The following is a 27014-nucleotide window of genomic DNA, read 5'->3' as shown; positions in this document are numbered from 1 at the left end:
TTGTGTTAATTATGATGATATGTGCGGAATAAGAAAAGATATAGTGAATCATTATACAAACTCAAGAACACAAGGAGTAAATAAACCTTTTAAGCTCTCATTAGTTCAATCAGAAAGAGTATAAATGGGTTTGTAAATTTCTCTCTCTAAAACTAATGCTCTCCAAAACAAGATCTTACGTAATGAGAGTCACTCACTTCTTATTTATAAGAAAGACTCAACACATTTACACATATAAGAGGGTAAGCTTAATACACTACATCCAAGCATGACTTTGCACCTTAGCATTCTCCCCCTCAAAGTTTGGATTAGATGTCCCGGCTTCACTATCCAACAAGCCCGTGCGATCAAGTCCAAACTCCCCCTCGAAGTAACATCCGCAAATGAATATCCGACAAACCCGCTTCGAATACCCACTCTTCATTATCTCCCTTTTAATAATCAAAAAAATGATTATAAAACCCATTAAGGGTGAGAAGTGCCCGAGGAATAATCTTCACAATACTCCCCCTTGATGTGTACCAAAAATGAAACCTTGAAAATCTTGCACGGAAAAATAATCACGAAAAAGCCTCAAAAAATTTCTAGTTTGTGAAAAAGTTTGACTTTTTGGGTGAAAGTTGCAAGATTTTCCAAAATCTAGGTAAACACTGTCAATAATAGAATTCTGCAGGACTTGTTACGCCAAAAATAGCTTAAGACGCAAAACACTCTATTTGCGAAACTGGGCATAAAGTGTAAGTTCACACCAACTATAGGGACTTGAAATGTACATTCTTCAATTTCTCATAAAATTACCCTAATTTCGAAGTTGGGTATTTTCTGCCAACTTTTCGAAATTGCACAGACTCACTTCTAAAATTTTGCCTATTTTCTTTCAAACTATCGAAATTAGGTCCTTATGTCGAATGTGGGTGTAAACTGTCAAATCTTCGAAAGTTTAAGGACCAACTGTCACAACTAGGAATTTTGATGCCTTGTAAACATTGAACAATGATAACAAATGTGAACCAACGACATGAAAGCATGTATGATGCTTATTCAATAACAACAAAACTTCCATCAAACACTTTAGACAAGCACATCAAATAGTCAACAAAGAATTGGAAACCCTAGAAATCCCGGTTTAAGTCCATTTTGGACTAGGATTTCCTTATGGGGCCCAATGGGCCAATAAGCTTCCAATTTTACTATCTTGGGCTTAGAACTCTTATATGGGCTCTAATTTGGACCCACTTTCATTTATTTTAACATTTTGGGCCTAGAATGAAATAAAATACCCTAATGGACCTTATTGGGTCACAACGAATTTATATAGCTCTAATGGGTCATAAAGAAATCATTTCTAGATTTATTTGGGCCGAAAATTGCATAATTAAGTCATAATATGGGCTTAAACACAAGAAGCCCAATATTCTTCCTTTCCTTTCTCAACTTCTCGGCCCAACAACCCAACATGGAAGAGAGTTGACTTTCATTTGCCACCTCTTTATTACCTCTTGGATCTCCATGCAATAACTCATATTCCCATGCACATATCACTTCACTCACTTCTCTTCCCCCTCTCTCTTTATCCTTCGGCCGAGCGTCTCCCAAACACACACACTTCACAACAAAACTCTCTCTAAATCACTCAAGACTCATCCCTTCTTCTTCATCCAAAAATATCAAAATTTTGCTTTAGTTTCAAGAGGATTTCACAAGATAATCATCATTCTTTGGTAAGTTTTCACATGTCTAAGCTATAAAACTCCTCTCTCATGTAAGATCACTCATTCTAAACAAGTTTTTGGTGATCATACTCCTAGAAAACTCCTTAAGTTCGAGATCTTCCAAGGAGGCTTGCTAGGATCAAGTTTTCTTCATTTCTTCCTTATAAACCGAAAACAACAAGCAAATGTGAGCTTCATACCAATCTCTTTTCGGTTTTCATAAGTTTTATGGGGGAAAATACAATCAAAATGTGTAGATCTATGTGTATGTGTGTGCTATGTATGATTTTATGCATGTATGTGTGACTTTATGTGTTTTTGTGTTGAATATGTAAACAAAAAAGGGAATAAATCCCGATATCTATGACATAAGAAAGATATCAAACATGATCTAAGTTATCTTACACTAAACTTGTCAAGAATAATAACTTATAAGATTGTGATAAACATATTTCACCACAAAACCCATTTTTGGGCTTAAATTGTCAAATATACAAAAGTTGGGCTAAAAGTTGCTAATTCACGTTTTCTTAAAGGTCTAAAGGGTCAAAACAGTTACAAAAATTGCTTTTCTGAACATTATGATCTTCAAAGAACTTAAAATGTAAATATTAGCTTAATGGGCTAAATTTTAGGGCTTTCGGCCCAATAAGCCCAAAATTGCGAAAATATGACATTTAAAAGGGCTGAAGTAGTAAACTCTTCAAAACAGGGGATAAAAAGTGTAGCAAAACTATTTCAAGGGTTAAAGATGGTTTTCATTTCCAAAAAGGATCGAAAATGTAAAGTTTTTGGATTTTGGCCTAAAAGTGTAAAATTTGCAAAAAGTTGGGCTTTAACCGGAAAATATCATTCTGGAAGGGCTGAAACTGTTAAAAAAATGAGTTTCGAGTTAAAAATATCATTTCAACAAGTCTACGATGCAAAAGTGTCAAGAAAATGTTTTAAGGACCTACAATGACTTTTCTTTTATATTAAGGACTACATTTGTTATTTTACAAAAGAAAGGGGCTGAATTGGTCAAACCACTATTTTTTTAAAACCAATTATTTTATTTATAGAATATTGAGTCAAAAATACTAATCTACGGTTTACAAAAATCGAAAGACAAAATACGCGTATAACTCCAAATATCGTTATAAACAAATCGATCGGTCTCGAGTCTATACAAAACAATAATCGTTAAATCGAACTCTTCAGTAGATATGCGATACCTAAGACAAGTAAACATTCGACACTTGGACTTCAAAGTTTCAAATCATGCTTGTTGGATCTTGCAAGTCCATTAACATGATCTTTGGGCCTAAGGGATAATGATTATTTGTTATTGGGCCTTCTATAACCCAATTCCATATAAAGGGACCTTCAATGGCTCTCAAATGCTATTGGGCCCTAGTGATCCAATAGTATTGCCAGTAAGGTCAAAGTAATCAAATGCGAGATGGACCAACGAGTCTTTCGCATCCCCGACGGCCTAAGGTAAACTCACGGAAATAGCAGGATTTGTACTCCTCTTTTCCTCGTTTGCTAGGCTTATGAGTAATCAAAGTAAACAGATTCAGGTTGACAATCAAGAGTAATCAAGGTAGTTGGACTTAAGTGAGTGATAATGGACGACACCTCTAAGGATCGTTCGTAGTCAGGAATTATAACTAGCCATTGTCATGAGTGGTTATAACGACTCACAACCTTTAATTAATCCAAAACCATCCAAGTAATCAAGGAAGAGTGATAAAAAATCATTCATTGTGGCGGTATATCAATTTGAGAAATCATTGTATTTTATGTATTTGGAAAACATCGGGTTTTCCTGGGAAGTTCAACATTTTCACTTGTACGCTTAATACCAAATCCTACAATTATACATGTCTTTTTTGAAATCATCATGCATATATGTACGGATCTTCACACTTTTTTTTAAACAATGGTCTTTTCAGAAAATATCAGATTTTCTGGGTTTTACAAACTACACAAATCATTTTATCACAACATACTTATGAACTCACCAACATTCCATATGTTGACCGTTTTTCAAAATAACTTGTATTCTCAGGTAACAGGTAAGCCGAGGAATAAGTACCAAGTATGTTAGGGTGTTTTGTTTATGAAAACTATCAAACAATTTATGTATGGATTTGTTATGTTAAAACAATGTTCTTGATGTGAACAATTCTAGTTGTAATATATTGATGCATGGTGATGTTTATGTTATGATTCATGTATATTCATTGTGATGATATTCAATTTAAGTCACACGAGCCCTCAGACGTTTTCGCCGTCTGGTTCGGGGGTGTGACACCAACTTCAAAACTTGTTTGGTTTCTTCCCTAATTCTCTTGTTCCGGTCGAGGTTCGACTCCAATGCCCTTCGCGATCAAAAATCTTCGCTATTAGCGATCAAAAATCTTCATTATTCCAAAAAAAATGCGACTATTGACATCAAAACCTTCGTTATCAAAACCTTCGCACATTGACCCTTCTATTGATCCCTTTAAAATCTTCGCATATGAGACCCGTCAAAGCATTATCTGTTCGTCATCAAGCATCGACCAACGAACAATAAACTTTGTGAACATCCTCATACGATCTCAACAATAGTCATCGATATCAAATCTTTGATTTATACAAATGTAACATCTAGTTTATTAAATAATTAAATAGATAAAATTGATGAACGAATAGTCGCCCTAAATCCATATTATTTAGTGGCGTGTTGTTTTTAGGAAGCCAAATGTTATAAATTGGATTATTCGGGGTTTAAAAAGTAATTTTTGGATTTATTTTGAAAAGATTTTGGAGGCTAAGGGGCTATTTGGTAAGTATTAGATTTAATTTGTAAATGATTTCAAGAGGCTGGGTTAAAAAGGTAAAATTCGGACTTAATTAGTAAAGATTTTCATGGGCAGGGTTTAAATGGTAATTTATAGGCTTCTTTTGAAGAATAGGTGAAGGGAGGGACCAACTATGACAATATGGCAATATGTTTCACCGTCGGATATATAAGCTAAATAAACCCTAAACCTAATATCATCCTCAGCCGCACCACCTTTATTTCTCCCGTGTGCGGCCGCAAACATGTTATGGAAATGGTTTTAGGGTTATATTAGGCTGAATGATTTCAAAATTTAAGGTTTTAGGATGAAAAAAAAATGATTTTCAAATTTTAGATTTTAAGTTTGTTGGGTTGAACGATTGTAGATCTTACCAATTTAATATTATTGTTCAAGATATTACAAAAACAGCAATGGTGGTCACCGGAAAGATGTTGTGAGAAGTAATGGTCGTGTCTGTAAAAATGATGCAATGGTGGTGGTCAAACAATGATAGTAAAGCCTTTTCTTGTTTGATGCAAGAGAGAGAGAGAGTGTGTGCGACTCTTTTTTACTTTTTAATTTGTTGTGTTAATTAAAATTAGTTAAAAATTAAATTAAAATAAAAAGCCTTTTCTTGTTTGATGCAAGAAAGATGAGTATGACTTTTTTTACTTTCTAATTTGTTTTGTTTTGTTAATTAAAATTAGTTAAAAATTAAATTAAAATAAAAAAGACACAGAAAATCATTTTACATGCCTTCAGGACAAAATATCCAATAAATTCAAACCTCGGGAACATCTATATAATAAAAAAAAAATTAGGAATGAAATTAGGAATATGTGATATCCTAATTTTTTGTCCTTTTTAAATGATATTGGTTTTATTATTTAATATTTAGAAAAAGAAAAAGAAAAAAAAACATAAAAACAATATACAAATGAGTTTATTGTCAAAATAACCGACGCAAATGGGTCAAATTGGAATTTAGGCTTCTAGTGTGTGTTTGATCGGGAGAACGCAAAAACACGCACACACACCTTCCTCGAGTGCACCGGGTTTCTGACCCTTGGTGCTGCTGTCTAGTCGTGAGTGTGTAATTAGTAGAAACAAGAGAGCAGTCGAGACAAAGATGTGGCGAAGAAGAAAGCAGCGCCGTGAAGCCGTGGCCGAAGGTGGAGTTGTGGCGGCACTTCGTTGGCAGTAACCCTAGTGGCCGAAAATCTGTTGGTTTACCCCCATCCAGTCTCTTTCTTTTTGAATTACACTTCCAAGAGGTAATTTCAAGCCCTAATTTAGTTATGGATCAATCAAGGTGTTTTAAATTTATTACATGATGAAATTGATGGAATGTTTGTGTTATTCTCATGGTAAACGATAATAGCTGTGCAAGGACCCTGTGAAAAATGGTTAGTTGATTTGGAATTGTGACTTTCACTTTCTTGAATAATTGTCAAACTGGAAAGAATTGATGAATTAGTTAAATAAGGGTTGCTAATTGTAAGTGGAGGATGATTTCAAGGTTAAATGAGTGTTTAAATAGGGTCTGGCAGTAGCAATTGAATTAATTCAGTCAATTTCTTATTTGATGGAATAATATTGAAATTAATTTATTTCTCCATGAATTTCTAGGCGGACATATAGTTAAAGTTCCCCTCCTCTTCATAGGACACCTGACCTAAAAACTTTCTTTTGTTTTCAGGAAGTTCTATTTGAAGCATGATATGTACCTTCTAACTGTGAGATTCAATGGATCTATGATTATTGTTTTTTTTCCTTACATGGGTGCTGAGCTGGATTATCATATACAGTGATTTATATTCGTGTTAAAGCATTGTCATTGTAATCCTGTTAAAAATCATTGTCATTGTAATTTATATCCCTGTTAAAGCATTGTACTTTCCAAGTACAATGCTATAATAGCATATACTTTGACAACATTCACCCAATCATAGCAATCTAATTTCAACATGCAATGCTTTGGTAAAGAAAAAAAAGCAAAATAAAATGTTTTCAAGAACTGTTATTAATGATAACGTACAATGGTTTTGTAAGAAAAAAAGGAATGTATCTTTCCTTTTAACATAATATAAGTATGAGGTTATTTTGTAGCATTCATTTGACAGCTTCTTATATTTTGGCATTCATCTGACAGATTTTTCCCACATACACAACAACACACAGAATACAGATACACATGCCCTGTGTGTGTGGTTGTGTGGTGTGTGTGTGGCATTGGATGTGAGAGTGGTTGTGTTTATATGTGTTTAAAATAATATACATTGTTATTATTAGCTATGTTTTATTAATGAACTTCTCTAATATTATGTTATTGTATAATAAATTAAACAAAAATCTATTGTAATATGTTTGTATTTATATGTTTTGTTCAAACTAAAATTGTGGGTTTTGTTTTATAATGAGTTGTATAAAATTTTCAACTTCAGATGGAATGGAAGGGGCTGTATGTTTGAACCTTAAGTGTTGGACATGGCAACCTTATTGGTGAGATCATAAAGTTTTATAATGAGTTGTATAAACTCATCTGTTGACACTTGGGTTTGATTTGTACTAGGTAGTTTGATGTAAAATGTTGAAGTGCCTTGGAAGCTGGATTGATTGGTAGTTGAACGTGGGGAAAAACGGATTTTACTCCATGTTTCATTTATTTGTATTAAGGAATTGAACTTAAGTCTTTAAGGCAATGATGTATTGAACTTAAATTTGGCATTTCCATGTTTCATTTCTTTATATTAAGGCATTAATTGAACCTTTTTTTTCAAGGTATGCCTTTTGTCGGATTTAATGAAGGGCAAAAAAGTTGTTTATAAAAAAATTAACATCCGAGTATGTGTGTGATATATGAGTGTTGTGTGCATATATGTTTGTTGTTTTTGTGTGTGCATTACTGGATATTAAGATTATCTGTATCACAGAACACATTGAATTTAAAAGTACGTTGTTATTAAGGTGCGAAATCTAATCTAAGATAACCCTTAGACACTTTTTAATTTAAACGTCAAGCAAAAAATAACAACGTACTTTTAAACAGTCTTATGAATGAAGAATAAGCTTCTGTTCTAACGTACAAACATATGCAATCTGTGAGAATGAAAGACAATTTTTTGGTAACAATCTGTTGTGTGAGTTTATTATCTCTATTGCAAAAACAAACCAATCAGGACACTTGATTTCATATGTTTGATGAAATGATGCGACTTATGGAAGCAATCCGTTTGGTTATGTTTGTCTTTTAAACTCGTCCTTTATAGAACTATAAAGACTAAAAGGGTAAATGTGTAATACTTTTGTGGTGTTATTTTTCAGCAGGGGCAATTATGTCTGCGATATATAAAGAAAAGAAGGATGATTAAACTAGTATTTTATATAATAAATGATAGGGAAATTGTAAGACTTTGTCAATTAATTCATTCTTTTTGTCTTTGTTCATTATCTTATTAGGAAAAGAAGGAAGATTAAACTGGTATTTTATATAATAAACTAGTATTTTAGGCCATGTAATTCTTGTCCTGGGAATGAAGATGACCATAATGCCCTCAAAGTCTCCTGTTCTCTTACAAAAATGAAGAAATGTTTATCATGTTACAGACTAATTCTTTTGTCATGCGAAACTTCTCATTTGAAAACTTGCTCTCATTTCATTCCTCCCACATATATAGGTGTTGTTTCTTTTTGACTTACGTCGAATATGATGAGAAGGGTAAAATGATCATTTACAAATTGCCCGTGTTTAATTTTTCCTTTCATTTCCTTAAGTGTTGTTATTTTTTCAAATATTTTTATAAGAAACTGGGCCACAGACATTAATATTAAAAATGTAAATCTATTGAAAGATTCTTGTAATTAAACTACCTGATGTTCTTGCCTGGTAGCATCATAATAAACATTTGTCCTGTTTTTTAGCCTTTTTAGATTATATCACAGGTAGGTTTTAAAGAACTTATTGTTATCATTAAAAAAATATTATTTGATATAAGTAATTGTATATATATTACTAAATTATTTTATCAAGGTATCCTACTGTTTCATGTGGTATGAAACAATCCAAAAAGATGTTGATCTTGGTCTAAACCTCAACTAATGGAAGTACATTGATATAAAATAAGAATCAATGAATATGTAAAACAATTGTTAGTTTGTTACTATATATTAAATTTAAAGCCAAAGTCGAATATATGAACTTGATATGTAAAAAAACACAAGTTTAATCTAAAATTTAAAAGTTATTTTATGTGATTTAGAGACCATATATATCCACAATGAAATACCACGTTAATGATGATTTTAATTTTTTTTCAATTGAGCTTGTGATTTTGGGTTAAGCACAATGATCACCTTTATAATTTACTCTAAACTTTACTATACAAATTGGTAAAATAAAAGTATTAACAAATTGAAATATATATATTTTTTATTTGAACGGGTTAATAAATATCTAATTAAAGATAATATGATAAATATATAAATGACTAATAAAATTTTGATAAAGTACACGCCCATGATGATATGGAATCACAAAATGAATCGTAAATCCTTAAAGTGTGACTTACGCTTTGTAAATCATTTGTATTTTTCCCATTTTGCCCCTGTAGATCTCTCTCTCTCTCTCTCTCTCTCTCTCTCTCTCTCTCTCTCTCTCTCTCTCTCTCCGGCGAGCACCTCTTCAAAACTGATCGTCAATCGATTTCAACAGTGATTCGACGAGTCTTCAATTTTGAACAACCAGGTACTATTTCTAATCAATTGTTTAATTAATTTGACAGCAATTGATAGGGTTATTTAAATGTTCAAACTGTTCATTCAATTTCAAATTTGGTCATCTGATTTGTGTTAATGGGAGTACTTTGTCATGCGTATTGCTGGTTGATAACACTAGAAAGTTTCTCATGCTCAACAAACTCAGACTAAAAAACTAAAGGTGTATAGCATATGGAAATTCGCCTCAAATTAGCTAGGGAACTGTATATCAGTGAAAATTACGTTTCTTCCTCACCTGTCACTGAATGTTGAACAATAAGTAATTGAACCGCAAATATATTAAACTTCTGGAAACTAAATTTAAAGAGTCGCAAATAAATAACGATAATAAATGTGCACAATAATAATTAGATTACATAAAACCTCAATTTAAAGTATATCATGAGCTTCGATAATGTTCTGTTTTGATTTTAAGCTTGATGAAGTTGGTGAAAGATTCTCACTTTTGAAATCTTAAATTGATTCAATTATTTTCTTTTCCTTTATCCTTTTTTAATAGACTGTTTGGTGGAGGGAGAAAAAATGGTGAAGTTCCATGATCAGAACTTGAAACAGATGAAGTTTGTTGCTGCTGTAAATACTTCTGGGCTACTTGTTGGAGTGACTACTGATAATCGAATTGAATCAATGTTTTCGTTTTCTTCAACAATGTAATTTCTAAATCTGTGTATTATATCATCCTCCTTTTGTTTTTTTTTTCTGTTACTTTCATTTTTTGTGAATGTATTGTACTTCAAAATTTCTAGCCATTTACGACATTGTACATCGGATGTTTTTTAAAGTACAATGCTCTAATAGGAAGAAATGAAAGTGGGATGCTATAATAAACAAAGTAATAAAAGTACAGTGCTATGTTTTCTGATTAGCCCTTCTATATACCCATGTTTCTATATGTAGGTTTACCTTGTGATTTTATTAGTGATATTGTTGATGTCAAATTGATTTTACACATTGTTTAAAAAGGTAATGCACAAGTCATTTGCAAACACCAATGAAGGAATTAATTTCAGAAAATTTACCATGATTTTGTTGGCATTTTTAGGGATAAATGCAAGAAATAGCAATGAACTTCTCTTTATCGTGAATTATAGCATTCTCCTTTCATATGCTTCTGTTACGACATTGGATTTTTTTTTTTTTAATTTTAACTTTTATTTTTAAGGCATTGTAATTTGAACGATCTACCAATTGTATGGAACAAGTGTGAATTCATTGTGCAAGACCACAAGTTTGGACATAAGCAAAACAAAAATAAAACTTGTAAACTCGGCTTTACTTGGAAGCCTTTAAAGAACATAAACATAAATAGTTTCACCTGACACAAAATTTCAACCGGATAACACCAAAAAAATAACTAAATCTAAAATCCACATTTCACACTAAATCTAGAATTGTAATTTGGATTTTACTCATTCTAGCAACCTCCTTCCAAAATCTTTCATGATTATACTGGTAACCTGATGAGTTGACGAAAACTCAGTTAGCCAAATTTAAAAAATCATTTAAAAATCAATCTCAGTAGATAAAGTATGTTGCTATAATTGGTTCGTGGCATTAAAACTGACAAGTAACCAAAGTAATAGGTGGAAGAAGGTCACTGATTGCGATAATTGCAAAGAAATTGAAAGGAAGTTGCTATTATGAGTAAAAGATAAAGTATGTTTTTTTTATATTCAGGATAGTTGGTAAAGTACAATGCTCCTTTAACTAGCTGCAGGTTTCACATCTTTTCCTTTTTTTATTGCATGATGCTTCAGGTAGTCTATCCAATAATTTGAACAACAAATATAGTAAAAGAAAAAAGTACGTGATAAAGAACATATATGATCTTGATCTTTATAAAGAACATATATGTTGCCCTTAATCATCAATGAAGCAGCATCATTATTGACAAGGTATATAATATATAACACGCAAATTATGCATGCCAATGCCATTATATATAATTTTTTTTTTCTGTCCAAGTCTCCTAGAATTAGTTATTCGAGTGGTTATGATCTTTCTAGTGCAACCAACAACTGTCCGATTGGGAGTGTGGTTACTACATTATGAACCGAATGTATGAGTTTGTGTTTTTTCGACAACATGGGTTTCTGAATGTAAGTACTATATTGTTAGATTTTTTTCTTTTGTATTTTGTTTGTTGTACCAAACCCTCACCTTTGTTAAATAACAATTGGTTTTTTAATTTAATTTGTTTGTAGAACATTTGGCTATAATTGGTTATGTTTTTTTAAAGTAGAATTTTATAAATTTGTAGATTTTTGGAAGTGCAATGCTAGGATAAGAAACTTTTGTGAACTACAACAATAAAATAGAAATATATGAAAGTTTTGTTTATGGAAAATTTTGATAGATTTTGACTACTTGTATTTTGGTTATTGTTTTATGTTAAAAGGCTGCAAAAGTACATTTTAAGGAGTACGAGTTTGATGAAAAGAAGATGGCAAATGTGCAGTCTCATATGGTACTTATCATCCTATAATAAAGGGCATTGTACTTTGACAATTATTGCACTTAAACTTTTTTTTTTTAATTAATTATTTTTGTTTATAGAAGTAGGATGCTATCATTTGTGTTTTGTGTTTTAAGAATAATCAACTAAGAATGTTTTTATGTTTAATGAACTAGGTGGTTTCATTGTAGATGCTTTGTTTTGTTTTGCTTTTGAAAATGAAACAAGATCACTGTTCATTTTAATATTATACCATTTTAATATAGGGTTTGTAATTGGCTATTGAATAGGAATGGGCTGGAAATTAGGGGTGAGCATAATAACCGAAAAACCTAACAAAAACCAAATTAACCAATATAACCGAACCATTTTAAAAACCGTTGGTTCGGTTTCTAATTTTTGTTAACCGATAACTAACGGTTCGGTTATGGTTTTATAGATTAACGGAACCATTATTAACCGAACCGCTAACTCTATATTTTAATATATAAAAATTATAGATTATATATAAAAAAATATAGTCAACCTTATTTAAGAACCATTAAAAATTTAAAAATATAATTCATTAATCATCACTTATCAGGAGATGAACGAACAATCAAACCATCAAAGGCTGATCACACATATCACGCAAACACACACAATCTTCCAATCATGCATTTAGTTGGATTATTGATTAATGTTGTAATTCCTAATCGGCTACTTCTATAATTAGTAAACATTATTCACCATTTTTTTAATATTCATACTCATAATCGTAATCAAAGATTGTTTTGACTTTATAGTTCTTTTGGAAGGATTTTTTTACTTTATAATCACAACTTCTAGGTAAGTTAAGTTTTTGGTTCTTCTTGACTTTGTGATATATTAAGAATGCATTTTTTTTTCTTTGAATTTTTTGTCATTTTTATTTACTGTTTTTGACTTAATCACATTGAATGTATATGAGTGATTGACTTTTTTTTTTTTATCCGGATAACACATAATATGAATGTTTGGCTATTTTATTTTATAGTTTCTGATTTAGTCCCTTACATATGAAATGATGAATTTACCCTCATGTGTGAGGCACATGAAGGGGGTTAACAGATTCTATTTAACGAGAGTTAAGTCCAGTGACCAATTCCACATACAAACGACTCCAAAAGGACCAAGGATCCAGAAAACACGGGATTTGGACTATAACCTAAAAAATTTGCATACCATAGGGACCATTTTTGCAATTTTGTCTTATTTTAATGTTAATATCAGTTATCAATATATGAAATTATTGATGTCAATTTTTTTTAATGTTTTATATATATATATATATATATATATATATATATATATATATATATATATATATATATATATATATATTAATGTTTTTGATTTTGAATGTGACTATATGTTATCTCACACCGAGTATCAAATGTACACATTTTATTCTATTATTATAAGCTAGGTTACAAACATTGGTGCCAAGGACTCTTTTGTATTCTATTTTCATTTTTTATGCCACTATACTTTCGCCATTTATATCATTTTGAACATTATGGTTAACCAATATTAACCATTAACCAAAACTGTTAACCGACAAAAACCATTGACCATAACCAATATTAACCATACCCAATGACTACTAAAATGCATTAACCAATCATAATGGTTATGGTTCGGTTTTGACCAATAATCGAACCAAACCGCCCCATACACACCCCTAGCTGGAATGCAATCAGGAATGCTTTTTAATTGGCTGTTGAATAGGAATTGTGAAATTCCGGAATTGCTGGAAAAGGAATGATAGGGATGTGGATACTAAGTATAGTTATGAGTGACATCAAGTATGGTTGTATGGTGTAATACAGTTTAACCTGTGTATTATATTTATACTTTCAACCGTATTAAATTAACCTTTTTCTAGTACTGGTGTGTGTGATGGGTGATGTGTGTGTTGTGTGTGTGTGTATGTTATTATGTGTATGTTAAAGTAGGATACTATAGCACACTAATTATGTAAAACATTTTCGGATTAAATGCAAGAAGTAACAATTTTTTCTTATTATTATTATTTGGATGGTCTTTTTATAATCAGGAAAGGTAAAGAGTATAGGCCAAACTTCTGCCATTATATATTCGATAATATTTTTTTTAAACAACTAAAATGCTGTAAAAATTAAACATTGACATATACTACAACATAAAATAATAATAAGAGGCCTTTTGAAATGTTTTAAATTGAACCAGCAACATGAACATTTTAGGTTTGACAAGGATGTAACTTTGCTATTTTTCATTTGTTTTGGGGGTTTTTGCTAATTGATCAAGCTTGAGAATCTTTATGAGTTAGTGAGTTACATGCTTTTTTCATGAGGGGTATCTTTCAAAATTGTGTATTGGACATTGCATCTTATTTAACTTTACTTGTGGGTTATCTTTTGATATTCTATCATAATTCTTTTTGGGTTTGTTTTCTTTGATTAAAAACCATCATGAAATCTTAATATCTTGAATAATAAGCTTTAAAGCTCTTAATGTTCTAAGAAATGAACTCTATTCATATATGCTTGTTGTTTTCTTGATCTTTAGTTTTATATATTTTATGTCATTTTTTGAAGAATTTAATATCAAAATATCTAAAAACTTTGAAAATGCATAAAATTTAGAGAACAAATAATAAATAAACAAAAGAATTGAGATGTATGATGTCCATTTTAGATATGGGTGAGCATATTAACCGAAAAACCGAACCATAACCAAATTAATCGATATAACCGAACTGTTTTTAACCAAATCATAGATATGGTTAGTTTCTAATTTTGATTGACCGGATACATATGGTTTGGTTATGATTTTCATCTAAAATTGAACCATTATAAACCGAACCGAACCGAACCAATAATATTAAATAAATAGTATGGAATTATATTAAGAATTAAAAATTCAAAGGGTAACTATTTGGATTTTAATAGGATAAGTAATGTTCTATTAATACAATTATATATACACATGCATTCACTTTTTATAACGATAAATTTTGTGTTTTTCAATTTTTATATAATTTATATTTTTATTTTTATGTCATCTTGGACCATTTTGGTTAACCGATATTAATCATTGACCATAACCATTAACCGACTAAAACCGTTAATTAATACCAATATTAATCACTACCTAATGGTTATTGAAATACATTAACCAATTGTAATGATTTTGGTTCGGTTTTAACCAATAACCGAACTAAACCACTCCATACACACCCCTAATTTTAAATAGTCAGAAAGATATAAATTGGCTGAACCTAACATTACGATGCAATCAACAATAAACCAACAACTATCAAAAGATCTATAGTTTTACGAGAAAATGACAAAAATAGCCAATTACACTAATTGCATTACAAAAATAGCCAAAAAAAATCGGGATTACATATTTAGCCACCTATTTCGCAGGTGAGAAGGTCCCATCTGCGAAATGGGCATCTCATCTGCGAAAGTACAAGTGCCTGAAGCACAGCTGTGCTTCAGGCACTTGTACTTTCGCAGATGAGATGCCCATTTCGCAGATGGGACCTTCTCATCTGCGAAATGGGTGTTTTTTTAGGTATAAAAACGTTTTTTTTTTTCATTTTCACCATTCTTTACACAAAAACTCTCTCTAACTTTGGGCTTCTCTCGGAATTTTGGCTAGTTTTTGAAGAAAATGGAGGATTATGTCAACAATCCCGCAAATATGGTTAGATTTTAACTCTTTTAATGTTTAAAGTTATTTTTTTTTATCAATTGTTGTATTATTTAGTGTTAAAAAAGGGTAATTTTGTTGTGTTTGATAGTTTTAGTATATTTTTAGTATACTTGAAGTTTAAATGCAAGTAGAGACAAGTAGAGACTGCGTGGATAATGTTTACAATTTGTTATTTTTGTAGTTTTTTTAGTTGTTGTATAACCTGAAATCTTGTAAATTTTTATCCTATAATTGTTTATATAAACTGTATATATATTTGTCGTATAACATTTGTATAAGTTGAAAATTTGTCGTATATATATTGTTAGAAATTGTTTTTATTTGTCGTATAAGTTGAAAAATTTGTATAAAGTAGTCGTATAACTTGCAAAATTGTTAGTTTGGTTGTCGTTTTATTTTTAATTTTTTTTGTTTATATGGTTATGGTTATATAATGTTAGTTTTAATTAGAAAGATAAAAATTGTTTATATATTTGTCGTTTAAGTTGAAAATTTGTTTAAGTTGAAAATATGTTTAAGTTGAAAATATTTATATAATTATGTATGATATTGTGATCTATCGTAAATATATTTGTTGTATAACTTGGAAAATTGTTTATATATGTGTATGTTATTGTTTTTTTATCGGAAATATATATATATATATATATATATATATATATATATATATATTAGTAATTAAGAAAGTATTTGCAGTTCGTAATATATTTAAAAAAAAGTATATTTTTTAGTTATCTAATTTGTTTTTGTGTTTTTTTTTGCAGCATGATTTTAGTTTAATGAATACGAAAGCCTTTGCGAACCTAAAAGGCTCTGGCGGTAACATATGGGAAGTCTTTGAAGTTTTAGATGATGCCCGACGTGCTATTTTCAGAAATACCGTCTTTGGCTATTTTATTGATGTCCCTCGTTTACAAGGGGACGCTTTATTGTTTCATAAAATGTTCCTTCATCAGATCCGGCCGGACCCTGTTTTATCTCCAAATGGAATAAAACGTTTATATTTTCGAGTAGGCAATACCAAAATGGTTTATGGGCCGGAAGAGTTTTGTTTGATTACCGACTTCAATTTTGGGGAGTATCCAAAAAACATTGGGAGAAAAGGGTCGGAAAAATTAATAAGCAGTAAAAAAAGATGTTTACTGCGTGAACGGCTATTTCCGGACCATACTAATAGTTTGGTGAAAATCGGCGACCTGAAAAGTTTAATTTTAAATCAAACATTCCTAGCACTTGACGACCTTGATGCAGTTAGAGTATGTTTGATATACATTTTGTGTGAAGGTTTTTTGGGCAAAGAAGTTAACGATCGGGTGCCACAAGATTGGTTTTTTTTGGCTGAGAATTTGGATCTCTGGAATAGGTATATTTTCTTTACGTTAAAAGTTCTATTTTATTAAAGTTATAATTTATATAATAATGAATTTTGTTTTTTTTGTTTTGTTAGCTTCGCTTGGGGTAGCTATCTATGGGATTTTACTTATGTTGACCTTGAGGATACGTGGAGTAAGATACATCATTATTTATCACTTCCTCAGCGTGGTCAAACTTTAAAGTATTTCGTCTCAGGATTTACGGCTCCAATTAGGGTATAAAAATTTTCTTATATTTATATTGTTTTATTGTTATATTTTTTATTTTAATTTTAACTTTTATTACTGTTATTGTACAAAATTGTAGATATGGATATATGAGATGATTCCGGCTGTTCGTGCATGTGGATTTGCATTGAGAAAAAATAAAGACTTGCCTCGGATGAAAAGATGGAGCGGAACAAAAAAATTGAAATGGGTTGACGTGAACAAGATTTGGTCAAAGATGCAGGTTTAAAAATATTTCGTTTATTATTAATAAAGTTGATTATTATAGTTTTATATGCATTTTTAATATGTTTAATTTTTTAGGAGGGGCTACCACCAAGACAAAACATGTTACCGGGTGATGGTGAGATGACATCTTTTTATTATATGTCATTTCAAGAGTATGTATATGGTGAAGGGAAAGCAGTTCCATCCCCAGTACGGGACCATTTTAGGAGACAAGACGAATCTTCGTCTAGTATGTCGTCCAGTGGTCGCTCTCATGGTAGAGGTCGGGGCAGTGGGAAACACAAGCTAGACGAGCTGTTGAAACGGGTACATGCACTGGAGCAGCATGTGTTTATGAACCGACAACCTACAGAGGTTTTTGTTGAAGAAGTGAATAATGAAAAATTTTGGAATGACATTTTTTTTGAGGAACCGACAGTGTCACAAAGAAATTATGATGAACAGGTTAGTTACACGCTACATTATTTATTAAATTTTATTAACATATATGAATACCTGTGTTCATATTTTATATTTGAAAATATAGGTTGTGCAAGATGAAGTGATGAATAAAAACAATACAACTCAAAATGTTTTTGGTGATACTCAAGACGACAAGGTTGTTATAGATGTTACCTTTACGATTTTAATAATTACTTTTTAATAAAGTGTATTTTGTTATTAAGTAAAAAGTTATATTTTTAATGTAGGTGTTGGAGGAGAGTACTCAGTATGCGGGGAACAAATTTGATGATGATGTGTGTGATGTAAACGATTATAGTGAAGTTAAAGAGGTTATTATATAGTTACATTAATATTATATTAATATTTTGTTTATTTAGATATTATTGCTTATTAAATTATGTGTATTTCGTTATTAAGTATAAAATATTATCTTTAATGTAGGAGTGGGAGGAGAGGAATGACAATGCAGGGAACAAATTTGATGATGATGTGCCGGATGAAGACGAACTAATAATAACGGGAAATGTAGATTATTTTCATGATGATGATGATGACAAAGACGTTACACCCGATAAACCTAGGAGTCGAAAACCATCACAATTTTTATGCACTCCTTACACCGAGGTATTCGTTTTATTTATAAACTGATGATTTTATGTTTATGTGAATTATCTATGTTTATGTGAATTATCTGAAAGATATACATTTAAACATATGAATATTGTTTTTAGTTGCACACGACACCGAAACAAAAAAGAAGAACAAAAAAGAAGGTTGGTACGAAATCAACATGCCCCGTTCCTCCTCCAGTTTTTGGTGTTGCTCATGACTTCTCCATGTTGCGCCTGCAACCGTACATAGCAGGCGGTGAGGATGTCATCCAAAATTATGTATTGCATTCATACGATGTGCAGCATCGTTTGTTTAATTTCGTGTTAGATAGAGATTTTTGGAGCTCATTGTTTGGGCATACACACGACGGATGGTTGGAGTCAGCGGTAAATAAATTGTTAATTAATTCTTTTAAAAGTTAATTGTTTTTTAGTCAATAACAAAAGTATCATGTGTGCAGCATATAACCATTTGGTACCGACTTTTGATGGAGAGACGGTTTGAGAGCGACCGACATACAATAATGCCTCCAAATTTTTTTGTTTCTCATGCTTTGGAAGAAGGACAGGACTGGAGGGCGTTTATGGCTGGTATTGCTACATACCCGAACTTCATGGTTGCTTGGTGGGATGTTGATACGGTAAACTTAATAGTTTATATTGAAAATAATATCGTTTTTTTGTTATGTTTTTGTATTGTGATGTAAATAAACATAATTTTATTTTCTGATCCTTATACAGGTCTTATTGCCGATTCATTCATCCCCTAATCATAGGCTATTTGGGGAACTACGATTAGCGTCAATGGAAGTGCATATTTATGACAGTCTTGGTAGAGGTGCTTATGAAAAATTCCAATCCGAAGGAATCTTTTCCAAATTTGAACGTCGGGTGGCAAATTATTTGGACAAGATTAAGTATTGGGCGCGGAGGAACATCCCAAGGATTCCATTGAATATGCAATTCATTTATGAAGAAAACGTTCCCCAACAAAGTAGTCATTTGGGAGATTGCGGTGTATTTCTTTGTATGTTTATGGAACAATTGGTTTCAGGTCAACCAATACGTGTTCTTATTGACCCAAAGAACGCAGCTTTAGAGTTCCGTCTCCGGATGGCAAAAATTATTTGGGGGTCTAGTCTTGCTCCTCTGTAGTTGGATTCTATAAATGTATAAATAATTTAATGTTGGATTTCATTATTAGTTAATCTTTAGAGTTTACTCAACGGATGACAAAAAATATAACGTTACGACAATTACAACAATTTAATGACCTACTAATTACTTATCAATAAATTCAACATAAGAACGACCACAACATTTGTTTTAACGTTACAAATACAACAATTTATTGACCTAACAACTTCAAAACCATAAAAACAATATTGAAAAGCTTACAACTTGTAAACAAGAACTGCCAAGAACAACACCCAACTACAAACCAACGCTATCTTTAACTTCTTATTTTCTGATTGAAAGAGCTTATTAGAGTTAGCTACTTTAGCTATTACCATAGAAGATTGGTCCTTCTCTTCATCAACCCAACTGATAAACCCGCATTTTGGTCCCTGTTAAATTTAATATCCACAGTAAGAAAATAAATTTGTGTGATGTAAACACGAGGGTTTAAATTTGAATGACGGTAAGAACATGATACCAAATACGGGCAAGCGTAGAACAATCTTCCTGGGTTTTTAGCTGTACCCGAAATCCTAACGATACGTTCTCCTCCACAATTGCAGTATGCCATTAGCCTTCTTATTCTTTTAAATCGGAGTTACTTTCTCAGTTAAATTTTTTCATAATGAGTGACACCCATTTATAGAATAAATCATATTACGGACAATTCTTTTTGACTATGAAATGAACTGGTTTGACTATGAATTCAAAAAGTTCAACTATGGAATGAAGACAAGTACATTCTGTAGTATTGTCATGTCGGTCAGTGAAATTTGACTATGAAATGAACTGGTTTGACTATGAATTCAAAAAGTTCAACTATGGAATGCAGACAAGTACATTCTGTAGTATTGTCATGTCGGTCAGTGAAATTTGACTATGAAATGAACCGGTTTGACTATGAATTCAAAAAGGTCAACTATGGAATGCAGACAAGTACATTCTGTAGTATTGTCATGTCGGTCAGTGAAATTTGACTATGAAATGAACCGGTTTGACTATGAATTCAAAAAGGTCAACTATGAAATGCAGACAAGTACATTCTGTAGTATTGTCATGTCGGTCAGTGAAATTTGACTATGAAATGAACCGGTTTGACTATGAATTCAAAAAGTTCAACTACGAATTTAAAAGGTTAAACTATGAATTTTGATCAGTAGAGATACAATATCTTCTATTTATAATTCCATTAGTGTGATCATTGTAGAGCACAATTATCGGTATTGAAAATGAGTAGTCACAACCAAAGAACCTTTTCTCAACTACCAATTTTCTTGCATAACCTTCAAAGAACAAATCCTAATACCTTCACAGCCATTAAGAAAACCGATAGCAACCGCTTTCAATTCTGTTTTGTGGCTTTGGGTTGCGTGGTATAACATTCTTCTTTTATTGAGTTATACAATATTTCATGGTAATGTATGTCGATTAGTTCTTACATAACACTAATATGTGTTCGTTTTTATGTAGATTCGTACCTTCCTTAGGTGCATGATACCGCTGATATATGTGGGTTATTTACCCCTTCTTGGGAGCTTTCTGACAACAATGTACTTCGCAGTGGCTTTAGATGGAAATCATGAGCCACTACTCTTAGCACTTGGTTTGGGAACCTTACAGTGTGAAGAATCATGGAGATGGTTCATGATGAGGTTAAGAGATTGTTTAGGTGAGGACACAGAGGTTGGTTTCATAAGCAACATGTGTGATAACATAGAATTTGGTGTTGACAGTGCCTACCCGGATTCCTATCATGGATATTGTCCTAAAGATATAGCTCGAAAGATACGTGAGTCTATCGGACATAACAATACGGAAGTCGAATCGTTGTTTTGGAAGTCATGCAATGCATATAGCGTTGATGAATTTTACTTGTGTTTCTAAAGGTTGCAAAGTACATGTAGGCAACCACCTTTCTGCACCTTGCTTATGAGTCCAATTTACTGGCTTGACGATATACCGATTTCAAAATGGACAAGAGCATTTTTCCCAAAAATACGTTACAATGTTAAATCGATTGACGTCCCTGAAATTTTGCAAATTATATCCTCACGTGAGTTTCCTATAACAACGATAATTGAGTTAACCACAACGTCGATAAAATCAAAGTATGCTGATAGGGCCGAACTAGCTGGTAAGGGAGATTGTTATATTTTGTTTTTTTTATTGTGCTGCTATTTTTATTAAAATATCAAATTTTACAGGGAGGTTGTCTGGTGGGTTGACCCCTTACGTTGAGAGTAAGGTTCAAAAAAGTCTCAACAAGTCTTACAATTGTAATGCAAAACGTTTGTATGGGGATACATTTGAAGTCCATGACACTTTTGCCACCAGCAACGTACAACTTGAACGAAGGGTATGTAGTTGTGGTAAATGGCAAAAAAGCGGTATACCATGTGGCCACGCTATAGCATGTCTAAGAACTCGTACATCTGAGTCCATTCAGAGAATGGTTGAATACAAGTTCACTAATTATGTGTATCGAGTTGCATATGGATCTGAGTTGGTGAATGGTATACCATCATATGAGCATTGGGAAATACCAAATGAAACGGTGGTCCTGTTACCTCCCTCAATGCAGTAGTTATTCATGTAGCACATTTATGTTTTATGTAGTATTATGTATTAGTTTTTTATGTACTCCGTTTTTATTTTACTGTTGTGTTACGTATTAGTTATCCATGTACCCAATTTATTTTTTATGTCGTATTATGTGTTACTTATTTATGTACCCCGGTTTTATTTTATTGCTTTCTAAATATTGGCTATTGAGGGAACAACATACATTACAAGAAATGGACGTTTATTAAATAGTAACGACTAGACACATACAACAACAAGCAACTTAAATAACGAAAAACAATTAACTTAACCAACATGCATATTAAAAATAAGGGACATTCTTTAAAACATTCCATGCATCTAAGTGGGTAAACTCGCTACCATCGTATTGAAAGCGGTATAGTTCCAAAGCCACCTGCCGTAGAATGTCTTCATCCGTATTTGCATGTTCGTTATCCAACTCGTTATAAATACGTTGAAATTGTTTCACCTTCATTTTCATATCCAGAAACTTCGCTTTGACATCTCTTCTTCTTCGATATTGAGTGCGGTTCATTAAATGGTGAAACAAATGACAGACACGAGACCAAAATGATCCAACACGAACTTGTGCGGGACCCGGTGGAAAATCCACCTCTACAGTTGTAATCCAAGCTTGAACCAAAGCGACCTCCTCTGCGTTCCTCCATATACGTGATGAGTCCATAATTGCAAGGAGGGAAGTAATAGAATACAATTACAACGGATATTGAAATCTATTTATAACGACTCCTTACTTTCCTGGTGCAATGAGTTGTTAACTCAAACTGCAATGTATTGTTTTGTCATTCAACCGGGGATGAATTGTCAACTCGAACAGTGATCTGTTGTGTTATAAGTATAGTACACTGCATTCCTCAGTTAATTTTGACTATGAATTGCAGACATATTAGAAGTTTGGACTGGGATTTTGTGTAGAAACTACTATAAATTGACCATAAGTTACATGCAAAACGTTATTAAATTAACCAATATAGTTGTTCAAATATTGTTTTTTAGATTCTACCCTCTTTGTTTCAATCCAAATGACTTCTATATCATGGAGCAATGAAGAGTTCTTGGTTCTTACACATGCTTATATTCATGTGTACGAGACAAGCAAGTTGAATGATCCAATGTTTTGGAGCCGTCTTTCAATGCTGAAAACCGAATGGCTACAAGAAACGATCGTGACGAACTAGACATCTTAGCAAGATGGTATGAAATGAAAACCGAAGTTCTATTAACGATCTTTATACCAAAATTGACGACACCCGTTTAAATGCTACTGAGGATGTCATCTTGGAAGCTGCTAAGGAGGAATACAAGTCATTAAGTAACGGGTTGGAATTCCAGTTTGAAGCCCCTTGGAATATTTTGAAATATATCCCGTTTGTTTAAAATCTATTTTAGTTTATTATTTGAGTACTAGGTTATTTTCATGTACTAGGTTATTTTCATGTATTTCTTATGTATTTCGTTTGTTTAAAATCTATTTTAGTTTATTATGTGAGTACTAGGTTATTTTCATGTATTTCGTATGTAATTCGTATGTATTTCATATGTTTAAAATATATTTTAGTTTAGTATGTGAGAAACTCGTATGATTAAGTTGAGTTAATATATTTTAGTTTATTATGTGAGAAACTCGTATGATTAACTTGAGTTAATAAATGGCCATTGCATTAGTTATCAAAATATATTAGAATACATTAGTAACAAGATTCCATGAACCATTAAAACATCACAACAGTTACATGAAAAAAACGACATAATACGAACAAAGCATTAACGTAAAACACAAGTCCATGGCTTATTCTTAACACAAATTAGAGCGGTCTACTTGAAATACTGTTTATCTCTAACAACCTTCCAAACTTCCTCATATTCGAAGTCTCTGCCGTCATGCTCAAAGATGTAAAACTCTGTAACAACTTCCAAGAACTCTTCTTCGTCACGACAACGAACATTGTTACGTTTCGCATAACTACATGCTCGATTGAACCATGTCACTTCCTCCTTTACATCCGTCCACTTAGTAGCAACATCTGATTTTTCTCTTTTTTGCCCTTCTCCCATCTCATGGTTAAACAAAGATGTGATGCGACTCCATTCATCACCAATTAGGCAATGCGGGGGAGCAAGTAACGGTTCACCATCCTTAACACTTAGCCAGCACCGTGTTAGAACTAACACCTCGTTTGTCGTCCATGGCCTTTCAGAATTGGAACCAGGTACTTCATTCGAAGAACTTGCTGCATTCGACGACATTTCTAATAATGAGAATTCGTTTCGTTTAGGTGATTTGGGTGTTTGGTTTATAGATCTTAAACATCTATTTATATAAATAAATAGACTATGAAATAATACTTTGACTACGAAATGGTTATATTTGGACTACGAATTTCAGCTTTATGCAGTGTTTTGTCATGTCAAACTGTCTAGTCATTTCAAAGTTGGACTTCTCATTACTGTCTAGTATGTATAAATACCACTTATTGCTCCAGTTTAATACAACAACGATTTTATTATGAGTTCCTCACACAAATTCGAAATTTGCTCATGCAACGAAATAGATTGTTACTACTGTGATTCGGTAGACCCTTTTTTTACACCCTCTTCAGTCGGGTCATATATGTCACATGAAAATTTTGAAGAATTAAAGAATGCTGAAGCACAACAAGAAGAGGACAAAGAGTCATCCCGACTTCTCACTCAACTTGCTAATGATATAGGTTCGGAATGCAAACAAGCTGAAGAATGGATTGACCTCAATAAAAACAAAATCAAAGAGCATAAAGATTGGATAAAAAAGAGTAAGAAGGCAATCAAAACGACTGAAAAACGACTTGCTGAGAAGGATGAGCACTTGATACACATTATGGTAAAAAAGGATCGTTTCGAAGACAAAATGAGAATTAGGGATGGCAATATAACAATGGAGAAAGAGAAGTACCCGTTGCAGTTCCTTGAGTTTAAAAATTAGTTATAAAGTTGTTGTAATATTATCATGAAACAGATTAGGTTGCCAAAGGATCGTTTGTTGTTTTTTTTTTAAATAACATGTTGTAACTGTTAAAATAAATATGCAAACTATATTTTATAATATAAAGGCTTCATTCATTGTTATAATCAACAAACTTAACTAAAATATGAAAGCATAGCAATGTCTTGTAAGAGTTAATAAAAATATTACAATACATAATAAGCTAACAACTCGTCATTACTCTTAATTTCAAGGTTGTTTTATATCAAAATCAGCGTTATGGGTTTGTGAGCAACCCGCTAAACCACCAATATTATATGCCATTTCTGCAGTAGAAATTATGTGACCTGCTCTGCTACCAGACGCCCTTCCAGTACAATTATTTCTCGTGTGTCCTAGTTGACCACATGTAGAACACTCTTTTATAATTGGACCCTCGCCTTGGGATGGAATGCGGTCTGTGTTTCTTGGCCTACCTGGCTGACGTTTATCCATTATAGGTGGCTTAACAATCATCAAATCATCAGGGATCTCCCATTCGGATGGCTTCGGCAGAGGGTTTATTGATTCCTCATATGTTTTCCTCAGTGTTTCGGTAAAGTAAGCATTTAATGCAAACCTCGAGCAGTCTTGATAATTGTTCACTGTTAAACATCTTATGACATGACCACAAGGTATCCCATCAAGTTGCCAATGCCTACATGTACATGTCATATGTTGAAAATCAACAATCACATTTTGTGCCCCCCTTTTTGACCTCGCATTTCGTATTTGAGATCATGCGAACATCCCATTTGGTAAAATTTTTCTTGTTTTCTTTTACAACTTCATCCGCCCAAGGGGTAAGTGTTGTTGTTGCTTCCGCTAAAAAAACAGCCAAAATGAAGAAGTTAAAATCAATAACATCGAAACTAATAAAACATTAATATTACAAATTTACGTAATACCTGCAAAGTTACGTCTTTGAAACCACCATTGTTGCATTGTAGCACGAAAAAAATCAATCAACATAAGTATTGGCACCTTACGTGCGTGTCTAGATAATGCATTTATAGACTCCGCACTGTTGGACGACATAAGATTGTATCGGTTCCCTTTAAAATGTGCCCTTGACCAGGTTTCTGGATTTATACTTTTTAAGTACTCCCATACTGGTTCTTTTGTCTTTTTCATAACATCCATGGCAGCATCAAAAGCATCAACTGTGTACGCCCTACACGCCTCCCAAAAAATTCCTTTAACCGTCTTACTCTTGCCGAATCTAGATACTATGTTGAAATACAAATGGACACCACATATTCCATGATGAGCGTGAGGAAAAATGTTGGCAACGGATGTTGCTATAGATGGAGACCTATCAGATATAATTGTAAGCTCCTGCATATTTCCTATGTAATCACGTAGTTTTTGAAAAAACCATGTCCAAGAATCAGTACACTCATTTTTGCATATACCATATGCAACCGGTAATATTTGATTTTGTCCGTCCTTAGTAACTGCAAGTAGCATGGTACCTTTGAACTCGCCCTTTAGGTGAGCTCCATCTACTACTAGGGTCGGCTTACAAAAATTGACAAAAGCTCGTACCTACAATACATTGTATATCTATTCAAATACACCAAAATAAATATTAAAAAAAAATTAGGACATGATAATACTAACCGAGCAACCGAGTGCGACGTACAAAAACTCAAACCGATCATCAGCATCTGTTTTAATATGTGTGACAGTACCCGGATTATGTTTGGCCAAGTTGTGACAATACGCCGGAAGTTTGGTAAAAGAATCCTCTTTCGTACCCCTTAACGACAACAATGCATATTGCTTCGCACGCCATGCCTGATGGTATGAGATATTTATATTCAATTGAGCATTCATATCATTAACAATTTCTTTTCCCCGA

The 27014-nt window shown here is 32.4% G+C and overlaps 2 protein-coding genes and 1 long non-coding RNA gene across 7 annotated transcripts; 2 read left to right on the top strand and 1 right to left on the bottom strand.

Annotated features, from left to right (window-relative positions):
- Nucleotides 1–5465: 5465 nt before the first annotated feature.
- Nucleotides 5466–10439, top strand: LOC111902522 (uncharacterized). 5 transcript variants are annotated; one of them, XR_006187787.2, is made up of 4 exons: nucleotides 5474–5799; nucleotides 7853–9269; nucleotides 9801–10264; nucleotides 10344–10439. It is a non-coding gene; the product is annotated as an uncharacterized LOC111902522 (long non-coding RNA). The 5 variants fall into 5 exon arrangements; XR_006187786.2 differs by lacking the exon at nucleotides 10344–10439 and having other exon boundaries at nucleotides 5466–5799; nucleotides 7850–9269; nucleotides 9801–10175; XR_006187785.2 differs by lacking the exon at nucleotides 10344–10439 and having other exon boundaries at nucleotides 5467–5799; nucleotides 9801–10175.
- Nucleotides 10440–17076: 6637 nt separating this feature from the next.
- Nucleotides 17077–18465, top strand: LOC128132264 (uncharacterized). The gene is made up of 4 exons (XM_052768767.1): nucleotides 17077–17306; nucleotides 17387–17755; nucleotides 18197–18379; nucleotides 18454–18465. The coding sequence occupies exons 1-4, from the start codon at nucleotides 17178–17180 to the stop codon at nucleotides 18463–18465; spliced, it is 693 nt and encodes a 230-aa protein (XP_052624727.1). The 5' UTR covers nucleotides 17077–17177.
- Nucleotides 18466–25751: 7286 nt separating this feature from the next.
- Nucleotides 25752–26938, bottom strand: LOC128132149 (uncharacterized). The gene is made up of 3 exons (XM_052768252.1): nucleotides 26774–26938; nucleotides 26059–26698; nucleotides 25752–25975 (listed from the first exon to the last, which is right to left on the bottom strand). Exons 2-3 carry the CDS (start codon nucleotides 26618–26620, stop codon nucleotides 25836–25838), a joined length of 702 nt encoding a protein of 233 aa, XP_052624212.1. The 5' UTR covers nucleotides 26621–26698; nucleotides 26774–26938; the 3' UTR covers nucleotides 25752–25835.
- Between the last annotated feature and the right edge of the window lie 76 nt (nucleotides 26939–27014).

This window comes from Lactuca sativa, chromosome 2, assembly GCF_002870075.4.
Source record: "Lactuca sativa cultivar Salinas chromosome 2, Lsat_Salinas_v11, whole genome shotgun sequence".
In the NCBI taxonomy this organism is placed as follows: Eukaryota; Viridiplantae; Streptophyta; class Magnoliopsida; order Asterales; family Asteraceae; genus Lactuca; species Lactuca sativa.
This window is presented reverse-complemented; position numbering and strand designations above follow the sequence as displayed.

What these genes read in the sequence shown, in the direction of transcription:
- LOC128132149 (XM_052768252.1), bottom strand. Translation starts at nt 26,620, where the DNA reads ATGCTACTTGCAGTTACTAAGGACGGACAAAATCAAATATTACCGGTT. An exon ending in TCAAAGACGTAACTTTGCAG is followed by an intron (nt 25,976 to 26,058) that starts GTATTACGTAAA and finishes CTGTTTTTTTAG; the next exon opens with CGGAAGCAACAACAACACTT.
- LOC128132264 (XM_052768767.1), top strand. Translation starts at nt 17,178, where the DNA reads ATGATTCCGGCTGTTCGTGCATGTGGATTTGCATTGAGAAAAAATAAA. An exon ending in AGATTTGGTCAAAGATGCAG is followed by an intron (nt 17,307 to 17,386) that starts GTTTAAAAATAT and finishes TTAATTTTTTAG; the next exon opens with GAGGGGCTACCACCAAGACA. An exon ending in AAAGAAATTATGATGAACAG is followed by an intron (nt 17,756 to 18,196) that starts GTTAGTTACACG and finishes TCTTTAATGTAG; the next exon opens with GAGTGGGAGGAGAGGAATGA.